Source organism: Callospermophilus lateralis, chromosome X (genome assembly GCF_048772815.1).
Source record: "Callospermophilus lateralis isolate mCalLat2 chromosome X, mCalLat2.hap1, whole genome shotgun sequence".
NCBI classification, from domain to species: domain Eukaryota; kingdom Metazoa; phylum Chordata; class Mammalia; order Rodentia; family Sciuridae; genus Callospermophilus; species Callospermophilus lateralis.
The window spans coordinates 2,462,311-2,474,517 of record NC_135325.1 but is presented as its reverse complement, the minus strand read 5'-3'; the positions used below and the strand labels follow the sequence as shown (position 1 = coordinate 2,474,517).

The window sequence follows — 12,207 nt, the reverse complement described above, 5'->3', positions numbered from 1 at the left end:
ATGTGTGAGTTCTATGAGTCCTAGGGGTGAACTGAGTTATGAACATGTAGTTGGCTACCAAGTTCACAGGGGCTGAGGGGGACTCAGCAATCATAAAACCATAAGGCCCTTGGTTTGAAGATTGTGGGAACTACAGACAAGATTCTCAAACATTTGCCAGTAACTTACAGTCCCAGTAAATGCAACCCCTTCTTTTCACATGCCTGTTTCTTTCTCTGCCTTTCCTGTCTACTTCCATGGACTTCCCACATGACTTTCCTGCAACCCAATTTATTGAGTAAATCTGGATCCACATCCAGGTGGAATGGCACCCTGTAACCAGGAAGAGTGGGGGTAGACTAGGCGTGAAGAGGTCACAAAGGCTGAGGAACAGACATGGGACGGAAGGTCCAGCATCCATAAGCCTGTGGCAAGGCAATGGAGGTTAAGAATGTCTGGCCCTCAGAACTGTCTTCATACACCAGCTAACTTTTATGAGCCCTATTATGTCCGAGGATTAATTGACATTTGCTACAACAGCTTCTAGAATCATATTCCTTCTATAAATGCCCAATCTCAAGCTCAGAAACTCTGGGAAAAAAGGTAATTTTCAGATGACCTTCTGAGAGATGTACTGAATGCTTTGTTCCTTCCATCCTTAAACTGAGACAGATTGTTGTGAATAGATAATATAAGGTAACCCTGTATCCAGAATGATGGGGATTCACCAAGTAAGCAGAACCGAACATGCTCACAGGGCAGCAGAAAATGCTCACAGTGCACACAGTGTCAGCCTCAGGCCCTTTTCCATAAGTGTCATAATAGTCTTGACAGATTGACCAGTTAACACCCTGCATCTATATAAATTGACTAGAAGACTCATAAGTGCCTTGCCCAGGTTGTGCAGGCCTACATCTTCCATTTCCGATCCAGTACCAACCTCAGGGAATAGTTTGTGACCAATAACAAAATATCACAAATGAGATATTATCATTGTAAATTTATTTAAACAATTCTAACAGCAACAACAAAACTCAACAACAAAATCTGTCATTTCCAAGACACCCCCCCTCCCGCCGTCCCCAAATATTAGTACCTTGGACAAAAGATTTGTAAAAGCCACACTATTTTCTTTGGGAAAAATGAAAACTAAAATATGCTACTGATGTTTGCATGATTCATTTTGAAGATCAATGGAATGCTTGTGCAGTCATGCTTTCTATTAAGACCTATTTCATGGGGATCTGAGCAATATTTCCTCAGTTCTGGTTGCATATATAAAACCTTTCCATCATTTTAATTTTTTTGCTATTTTATAAATTCAAAGATCATAAATTTTTGATATGGGAAAAATAATACTTTTCTCAAAATACACAATGGTCTATTGTGTGGAACAATGCTTAGTTGGCCCAATAGGAAGAAATCAGTGAATGTCTCAAAGAGGACTGTTTTACCCAATATGAATGAGGCATGTCAGTGCACACAGCTCAGATAAACTCTGGTGCAAAGCAGAGAGGTCTCTCACCCTAAATATGTTCTAGGAAACATTGAATTATCACATATTCTAGCTATGTTAAGGGGCCTGAGTTACAACCTGGTGATCTGTTAAGCTCTTCACATTCCTGAGATTCAACATGCCTGTGAAAAACAACAACTAGTTTTGATTGATCATTCTAGTCAAATTACTGGTGTTGCTTAAATGCTAAGCTCCTACCTCTGTGACCCTCTCAGTCACAAAGCAGATGACTCTAAACTCACCGACACTTGGCCATTGATGATTACCTCCTCAGAGAATCGCACTTTGACAGGATTGGACTTTAATCTTGCCTTTTTTGCAGCACTAATAAATGCTGATTTGGGAGACTAGAAGGAAAAAAAATATTTTATCTGGTTACTGATAACATAATGTGAACCATGTAACAATTGTTTTTCATCTTCATCCTCCAAGAAATGTAATATTTTTGCTAAACTGTAGAATATTTGGTACATTCCCAACTTAAAAAAGAAAAACAAATTTTGAAAGTAATTGAAATCCTGTCATGCCCATAAACTAATAAGTCGGATTTAGTCACCAGACCAGAAATATGAAAAGCATGTTCCATGTTGTTACTGAGAACATTTCCAAGGAGCTTTTAAAATGACAGCAGTGAAAGTACATAAACCCTAATTCTTTTTTATTATTTTTTTTTGGAATTTATAAATGACAGCAGAATGCATTACAATTCATATTACACATATAGAGCATATTTCTTCATATGTCATATGTCATGTCTTCATATAAATACTTTAGATAATAATGTCCATCACATTCCACCATCATTTCTAATCCCATGTAGGAGGCATCACTATACCAGACCTTAAACTATACTACAGAGCAATAGTAACAAAAACAGCATGCTATTGGCACCAAAACAGACCAGTAGACCAAAGGTACAGAATAGAGGACACAGAGACTAACCCACATAATTACAGTTATCTTATATTAGACAAAGGTGCCAAAAACATGCATTGGAGGAAAGATAGCCTCTTCAACAAATGGTGCTGGGAAAACTGGAAATCCATATGCAACAAAATGAAATTAAACCCCTATCTCTCACCATGTACAAACTCAACTTAAAATGGATCAAGGACCTAGGAATACAATCAGAGACCCTGTGTCTAATAGAAAAAAAAGTAGGCCCTAATCTCCATCAAGTGGGATTAGGCCCAAACTTCCTTAATAAGACTCATATAGCATAAGAATTAAAAATCAAGAATCAATAAACGGGATGGGTTCAAACTAAAAAGTTTCTTCTCAGCAAAGTAAACAATCTGTGAGGTGAATGAGAGCCTAGATCTTAGGAGCAAATTTTTACCACACACACACACACATCAGATAGAGCACTAATCTCTAGGGTATATAAAGGACTCAAAAAGCTAAGCACCAAAAAAACAAATAACCCAATCAATATATGGGCCAAGGACCTGAACAGACACTTCTAAGAAGAGGATATACAATCAATTAACAAATATATGAAAAATGTTCATCGTCTCTAGCAATTAGAGAAATGCAAATCAAAACTACTCTAAGATTTCATCTCACGCCAGTCAGAGTGGCAGCTATTATGAAGACAAACAACAATAAGTGTTGTTGAGGATGTGGGGAAAAAGGTACATTCATACACTGCTGGTGGGATTGCAAATTGGTACAGCCAATATGGAAAGCAGTATGGAGATTTCTTGGAAAATTGGGAATGGAACCACCATTTGACCCAGCTCTCCCTCTCCTTAGTCTATATCCAAAGGACTTAAAAACAGCATATTACAGGGACACAGCCATATCAATGTTTATAGCAGCACACTTCACAATAATTAAACTGTGGGACCAACCTAGATGCCCTTCAATAGATGAATGGATAAAAAATGTGGCATGTGGGCTGGGGATGTGGCTCAAGCGGTAGCGCGCTCGCCTGGCATGCGTGCGGCCCAGGTTCAATCCTCAGCACCACATACAAACAAAGATGTTGTGTCCACCGAAAAGAATAAATAAATATTTTTTTTAAAATGTGGCATGTATACACAATGGAATATTACTAAGCAATAAAAGAGAACAAAATCATGGTATTTGCAGGTAGATGGATGGAATTAGAGAAGATATTGCTAAGTGAATTTAGACAATCCCCCCCCAAAAACAAATGCCAAATGTTTTCTCTGATATAAGGAGGCTGATTCATAGTGGGGGTATGGAAGGGGGGCATAGGAGGAATAGACATAAACCCTACTTCTAATACAGAGCCTTGAGCACAATGTGGAAGATGAGCTGGTGGTCAAATCTAATATTGGATTTTTGATGACTTGCTCATTAATCTTCTATTTTAATGAGGTGGAGAAGAACCGCTCAAAGTTCAATATTCCCATTGTCATTCATATTTAGAATATATGGGCATGTGAGCAAGCAAGTACACACTCACACACATTCACACACACACACACACACACACACACACAGACACACACAAGCACTCATGATGCTTTATGTATCTGCACACTGAGTTTCAGCCTCTTTTTGGTAACCCGTGATCTATGATACTATTGGGCAGGGTATGAAGGAGACTTTAACTTAGAATTGAAAATTGAATTAAAATTTTGCCTTACAGGTCCTTCACACTTTATGATTCTTTCTCTTCTTTTACTGGAAAGAGCGACTGAGTGACACAGTTCTCTCTCAGAAATTGTCAGTGGAGTGGAAGAACCTACTTAGAAGGGTGCTGGGATTGGGGGATTCTTTGCTGTATGATTTTGATAAAGTTGCTTAATTTGAGAATCATTCTTATCATATAATTTTAATGACACCTAAAGGGAAGAGAATTCACCTCTAATAGATGTCTACTACGTTACCAGAATCATTTGTCTATTTTTTAAAAGAGTTACTTTCTTTTACAGAACCTAATAAAGAGGTAAATATTTAGCTATGAATCATATAAACTAAAATGGTCAAATATTGGCAACTGCCTAGGGTTCAGGCTAGTGTTTTTCATGTTATATAGTTCTAAGACATCAAGACTGTTGCATAATGAATTCTATAAATTGACTCTAGAATCAACACAGACGTTGAATCTTCTGTGTATTTTATTAATCTCAAGGCACAAACACCTGTTAGGGTGACCCATACTTTGGAATTTCATGTAAAATAAAAAAATATTCACATTCTTGTCCAATACAAGTAGTATATCAATTAAATTAAAATGAAACATGATAATATGGATAGATAAAATGTAGTATGTCAATGCAATGAAATATTGTTCAGCCATAAAAAGGAATAATATATACTGACACATGATATTACATGGATGAGCCTTGGAAATGTGATTATGAGTGAAAGAAGTCACTCATAAAAGACTGTATATTATATAGTTCCATTTATGTAAAATATTCAGAATAAGAAAATTCCATAGAAACAAAGTAGATTAGTAGTTGCCAGGAGCAGGGAGAGGAGAGACTGGGGAATGATCACTTTAATGGATACCAGGTTTCCTTTAGGGGTAGTGAAAAAGTTATGGAACCATTATTGAATGGCAATGTTGTACAACATTATGAATATACTTAATGTCATTGAATAGCACACTTTAAAATGGCCAAGTTTATGTTATACGTATTTCACTACAATAAAAAGCCAGCCACTGATGAAAAAACATGATAAAATGTGTATGTGGTGTGTGTGTGTGTGTGTGTGTGTGTGTGTGTGTGTGTGTATGTGTGTGTTTGTATTCCTGTGTGCAGTTTTTGCCTTAATACTAGGAGAATCCTAATATTTGTAAAAATATCCTCTACACCTATACAACTCCCAACATTTGCTATGACTACTGTCTTAAAAGACTGGATGAATGGATGGTTTAGTTCTCCAGAACTTCAACTGATCCACCTATGAAAGACATTTTAAGAGAATGGCTGCTCTCTTAAAAAAACAAAATCAAAATAGTGGTGGTACAAACCTGTAATCCCAGCTATTCAGGAGGCTAAGAAAGGAGGATCATAAGTTCAAGTCTAACCTTGGTAACTTAGTGAGACCCTATCTCAAAATAAAATTCAAAAATTTCTGGGTATGTAACCCAGTGGTATAGCATTCCTGGGTTTAATTCCCACTATTACAATAAACAAATAAACAAAACAAAAACAAAAACAAAAACCCAAAATTAAACCCCCCAAACCAAAAGAACTCTGAATGGGTGTTCCCTCAAAAGAACCCATCTTTAAACATGCTCAAGTTTTAGAAGTCCTACTACAGAGCTTAAGTGATATAACAGTGGTGTTCTCATCAGTATCTGTGTAATTATAGGCCAAGTTTAGTGATGATTAACGAGCAAATCATACAGTGGGGAGTTCATTTGCTTTTGATATGCCATTTTTTAGCTGAAGGGAAAACATTATTCTCCCTTAATGATTTTAAGCAGGCAGTATTTACTTTGGCACAACAAGTGAAGCGCCTGTAATAAAGCTACCCAGAACAGACACTACTAATTAGATGAGATGTTTCAATGCAGTAATACCTACTTTTCCAGCATTGTTTGGGAATGAAATATTTCACATGTGTTCAAGGTTTTAGACACTGAACTTTACTCCTCTGTGTATTCTGTTTTTTTAAAAAAAATATTTTACCATATTTTCTATAATGTTCTACAGAATTCTTTGTGTCAATAAAAAAGTATATTTTCTGGGTATGGTGGAACACACCTGTAATCCCAACAGCTTGGGAGGATGAGGCAGGAGGATCACTGGTTCAAAGCCAGCCTCAGCAATTTAGTGGGACTATAAGGAGTCTTGAAATAGAAAATAAAAAGGGTTAGGCAAGTGGCTCAGTGATTAAGCACCCCTAGGTTCAATCCTGATTTTTTAAAATATGTATATTTAATGGAACTTAGTTTTTGGATGAAATAATTTCGTATAATCTTAGAATGCAGTTATGTTTCCAGGGGTCATGGAAGTACATAGGGTTATTTCTTCATAGAGTAAATGACTCCAGTAAATGACTCAAGTAGAACTTGCCAAGCTGGGGATTCTCTGTCTTCTCTGTAGGTATAACGTGCCATCCCTGGTAGCCTCATTACTGTATTTATTTACTATGCCCTACTGACAAACATGGTAATCTATGAAGAACAGAAAAGACACTACTAGATGGCCAAGGCTGTTAAATAAATATTAGTTTAAATATAATTTGAAATTAACTGAGCTTTGATAAAAGTCTAAGAGTTCACAAGTTCATTTTTCTTGTTCTGGATTCATGACTGTTTCATATACTCAATTTACATTTAAAAATTATTTTTTGAAAATAAAAACATAAACTCTCCAAGTCTGAAGGCTACTTAATGAGAATCAACAAAGTAATGGCTTACTTTACTGGCCAGAGATACTGATGGATGGTGTAAACTACAGTTTTAACTCAAATTTTCTTTGTTACTAAAAAAAAAAAAAAATGCACAAGGTGCACCACTCAAAAACCTGGTGAATTAATTCTTTGCAATTTATAGGTGCTTATTATAAGAATTTCTTATCTTGTGGTGGAAATGATGATAATTTCCATTTAGAATAATCAAATTCTTCTGCTGTTAATTGTAAGATTAGTAGGCCATTAATTAAATCTTGTACCCTTTTCCAAGTTTGCTTTGGCTAAGATGGTCACAATAGAGGGTGGTATTGTTCCTGATGTTGTCAGATACTCTTAGAAGTAACTAGAATATAGTTTGAAAAATTACATAAATAAGATTGATTCCTGAAACTGAAGTGTAAGTTCTTGAACTTGTAGTCTCTGTAGCTCTATGATACTTCTTATACAACAGACATTGAGTGAAACATTTGGTAAGGATAACCCTACAGTTATCAATGGGTAACTTAGTTTTGAATCCCCACAAAGCAAACTTTAAGACAAGGACTACCAAGCAGGTAGGTAATTTGGGAAGTGCTCAATGGTAGAGCACTTGTTAGTATGCTTGAGGCCCTGGATTCAATCCATAGCAACAAACACACACACACACACACACACACACACACACACACACACACACACAAACACCATCCTGGGAAAATACTACTAAATACAGACAGAGATTTATACACAACAATTTAATCTGCAGAATTATTTATAATAGTAAAACATTAAAGACAGTGTGAAGGGCCCAATGATAAGGGCTTAGTTAACAGTTCAATGTAACATTTTACAGCCAGTTAAAAGAATCTTATAAAGAATTGCTGATGACATGCAAAAATGCTTATGAAATACTAAGTAAAAGAAGCAAGATAGAATTGAGCATCTATTATGATACTGGCTGCCAATAAGGCATAGAAAAAAGAGACTGGAAGGAGATAGTTTGAAATGTTTACACTTGGTTGCCCCTGAGAAAAAGTTTTACTGATTTTTAATTTTTTTTTATTTTTCTGCTTCAGAATTTTCTTCTGTATTTCTACATTTATTTCCTAGGGAGAATAGTAAAAATGTAGGGTGAGAGAGTCATTCATAACACTTTTAAAAAATTATCAAGAAATTTCATGGATCCTTAGACTTTTGCCAGGTCCCCTTGACCTGGGCCTTCCTGGAGATAGATTTCTGTGGCTGGATAAATATTGGTTCTCTTGTCTTTACTAGACCTTATAATTCAGAAGAAATGCAAGTAACATAAAAAGTGCAAGTTGCAAAATAAATTAAAATGTTAATTTTTATTATCTATAATAAAAGTAGAATTTATGAATTATCTCTTGGTCTGCTTTGTCATCTGTTTCTGTATGTCAATCCTGGTTGCCAAAAGGATACTTAGCAAATAAAAGAAATCCAATATTTTAAAGAAACAATTTGCTGGTAGGAAAATCCAAACATAAACATACAAATAAAAAATTGCAGTCTTTTCTCCCATTTGTCCTCTTGTCCATATCTAGTGTGTCTATTGAAATAATTTCAGAGTATGAATTCCCACAATTCAGAGAAGAGAAAGGTCATATATGACTAGAATAAGACAAGACTTTAGGAGGAACAGTGGTTCTCAACTGGGGGCAATTCTCTTTTCATGGAACTTTTGGCAATGTCTCAAGGCATGTTTGGTTGTCAGAACTGGGGAAAAGGGTGCTGTTAGCATCTGATGCATAGAGGTCAAGGATGCTGCTAAATATTGTACATGACAGTCCCACAACAGAGAATTTCCAGTATGACCTACTACAAAAATAATTTGGTTTAGAATAAAAATGGTTCTGGTCTTGCATTTCTAATAGGTTATAAATTAGGGACAGAGAATTCCAGAAAAACAATGTAAACTTGAAGTTCCACCAGTGATTTATAATCACTTGCTTACTACTTACAATAGACATTTACATTGGCTTTATCAAAATGTGTTTTCCTGCAACCAACAAATTACGAAGTATGGATAGATTTGAAGTAGGTGACAATGACGATTTGGTTAACTAAAACAATTTGAAAACAGCCCATCTGTACTTTATATTAAAGCATACAGTAGGAATCACAGAATCATGAGATGGTAGCAAAAGGGAGCCCTTGGAAATAATTTGATCTTAACCAATCCTCATATAGATAAGGGACTGAAAGTTCTGGCCAGCTATGAAAATCACTAGACAATAAATTATGCCATCCAGGACATATATTAAAAAAAACCTCTTAGTTCCATCTCTTTGACTGAATTTAAACACGTGCATTTGAATTTGAGGCTGCTGGATCTGAGAGAACCAAGATTTGAGATATAGTACCAGTAATATTATATTATAATTTATTGTCTGGGTTAGTTCTGTTTGTGGTCTTATCAGAATTCTGAATACATTTTTTTCCTACCTAAAATGCCTAGATTGGGCTGGGGATGTGGCTCAAGCGGTAACACGCTCGCCTGGCATGCGTGGGGCGCTGGGTTCGATCCTCAGCACCACATAAAATAAAATAAAGATGTTTTTTCACTAAAAACTGAAAAAAAATATTAAAAAAACATTAAAAAATTTTCTCTCTCTCTCTCTCTCTCTCAAAAAAAATGCCTAGCCCACAGCTCTTAGGAAAATTTTGGGATGGGAGAGGAGAAGTGCTCCAATTCTATGGTGAAGGAAGTAGAAGCCTAAGCAGGTTGGAATCTTTGCCCCTCCATGTGAAGGGCAAACAATTGTACTGATTGATGATAATCATTTTGAAAGAAATCTGAAAGAATTTGCCTAGGTATTTTTTTGTTTAACTGACAATTATGAAATTCACAAGTAACAGCAAGTCTATAGAAATAGAAAGTAAATTAGTGGTTGCCTGGAACTGAGCGTGGGAACTGGGATTAATTGTAAGTGGGAACAGGGATCTTATTGGGTTGATGAAAACTTCCTGAAACCAGACTGTGGTGATGGTTGCATACTTTAGTAAATTTTGTGAAATCTATTGAATTATGCTCTTAAAATGGTTGAATCCTATGGTAAGCAAATTATACCATGGTCATTGTTTTTTAAATCATGGGAACTAAATTCAGTATGATTTTAATCTCTTTCCATCCTCAGAACCAAGGTAGCTGAAATAAAATTCAGACAAATCATATTTCCTCGAGGACCACCTTTAAAGCAGGCAAAATATCCAGTTATTTACCAAATTATTTAGACATAGATAAGAATAAAACTTGTTCTTCAACTTCCTACAATTAGATATTTCCATAAGACGTGTGATTCTTAAGCTGGAAACCACAATCTTGAGTTTGGTGTTATTTCTAGAAGCGAGAATTTCATAGGGCTGAATAGCTGACTGTTTTTCAAGATATTTAGGATACACATAACTTTATTTCCTCTCCAATAGATGGCTTTGCTAATGTGAAGTACAAAGTACAAATACTCGAGAATTCCAAGCCTGCACTGTGAATGCATGTTATTTTTCTCTGCTGTTATTCATTGTCATGACTTCTGTAAAGTAGGTGGGGAGACTAGAATCCTGAGATCATTCAGTGGCACTTTTACTCACAGAACACTTACAGGGTAAGGCTGAATGACAGTGAGGAGTATTGATTCTTTGCAGCTTCTGTAAGAGAGAGAAACAAACATATTTACAAAATGCACAGAGCCTGAACTCAAACAGTGACAGTTTTCTTTGTAAATGAAATGTGTGATGTGTTGGCCAATGTTTCTTAGGCTCTCAGGGCAGAGTAAATCAAACAGCTCAGAAGAGGGCTTTCAGACCACAGAGAAAACCAAAATCAAGTGTTTGCCGAGTGTAACAAACTGTCCAATTGAAAGCTTCCTAGGCGGATTACATTGGGCAATATTATCTGTGCTGCCGAACAGCAGGACCCTAAAATAAGACTTGGCGAGGGAAGAACGGTTTTAGAAGCATCAACTCAATCAGTCTCTACGCTTTTTGCTGCTCTCAGAATTGATTCTCCCCTTCTGATTTTCCTTTAGCCTGCTTTTCTTTGCTGCTTAAAATTTTCTGTACTTTTCTGCAAGGGGAAGGGATTTTAAAAATTCTGTCAACTTGTGGAACATAATTATCTTCTCAGGGTCAACATTATGAAAGATAAATGTCATTGGAGGTTGCTTATGTAAAAACAGCATCCCAGCAAACATCCCTCCCCATACCGTTCAGCTCTGTACGTCCAGTGCCAAGGACCCTGAGCTGATAAGTATTTCAGACAGGCACCAATTGGGAAATATTGCTCACAACAGGGAACCCTTCATAGTAAAGCAGAATAATGTCATATAATGGTTTATTTAATTTCCTCCAAGTAACCCAAACCTTCCAAATGACTCAAACCCTGGAGAAAAATCACATTATGGGTTGTAATATTTTTCTTCCTTCCTTTCTTTGTTCTTTTGTATCATAAGTAAGAGAAAGGTCAGTTGCCATTTTGTTGAAGAGGAGCTGACTTTTTCTACTTTAGGTTGTAATTAATTATCTGCTTTTGTGACTTATTGCCTGAATGATAAAGGCAAAGGGATCTGTTGTAGTTCTGTTCTCTTGAGAAAAGTCACTGCAGATCATACCTCCCTCACTAACTGATTTGTGGTTTCACCTACTCATCCTGGCTATTTGGACCATGAACTACTGATTTGTCAAAGGTGATGTGAATCTTGAGGTAGAGAGTGAGGTACAGGAGGAGAGGGATGAATAGGGCAGGAAACGAACTAGAACTATAAATCCAGAAAGAACCAGGACACATAGGCTGATAGGGATACTGCAGCAGGTAGATAGCATACTGTTGACAGTGGCCCAGCTTCTCTCACAAGTTCTTAGTTTTTAAGGCTGACAGAGAGCCCAATAGCTGCAGTAGACAGAGCAACAGTATAATCAAATGTAGTTTCAGTGGGTAAGATAAGGATCGTGCCCTGCTGATGGGCACATGTGTAGACACATGGAGCAGTTTGAGGAGCAATCTGGCATCACCAGGTCAATATCAGTGTCAAAACACTGTTATCCAGCCAGTCTACTCTAGCTTTACTTCACAAAGAAATTCTTCCACTATGCTTTAAAGGGATATGGATATTCCCTGCAATAGAATGTGTTGGGGTGAGGGGTTGATGGGAAGTTGGGTGTCCATCTCTGGGACAGCAGATAGGAGACAAATATGTAGAAAGCAACATAAACAGAAGCAAAGTACTGTTCCCTAGTTTCCACTCTTCACAGGAAATAATAAACTTTGAGGAAATAAGAAATGTGACCCAGCCCACAGTATAAAGAATCTGTGAGTATGGCAGCCACGTCAATGAACTTGTCTGCCCTGCCTGGCCTGTTCTGTCCAAATTTGC

At 36.6% G+C, this 12,207-nt stretch overlaps 1 protein-coding gene across 1 annotated transcript in view; it reads right to left on the bottom strand.

The window, feature by feature from the left end:
* Positions 1-12,207, bottom strand: part of Frmpd4 (FERM and PDZ domain containing 4) — a 195,992-nt gene that overhangs the window by 35,767 nt on the left and 148,018 nt on the right. Inside the window, exons 5-6 of the mRNA XM_077107497.1 lie at positions 10,438-10,483; positions 1,738-1,842 (exon numbers count right to left, since the gene is read on the bottom strand). Of these exons, the coding sequence (XP_076963612.1) occupies positions 1,738-1,842; positions 10,438-10,483 (151 nt within the window). The remainder of the gene's footprint in view (positions 1-1,737; positions 1,843-10,437; positions 10,484-12,207) is intronic.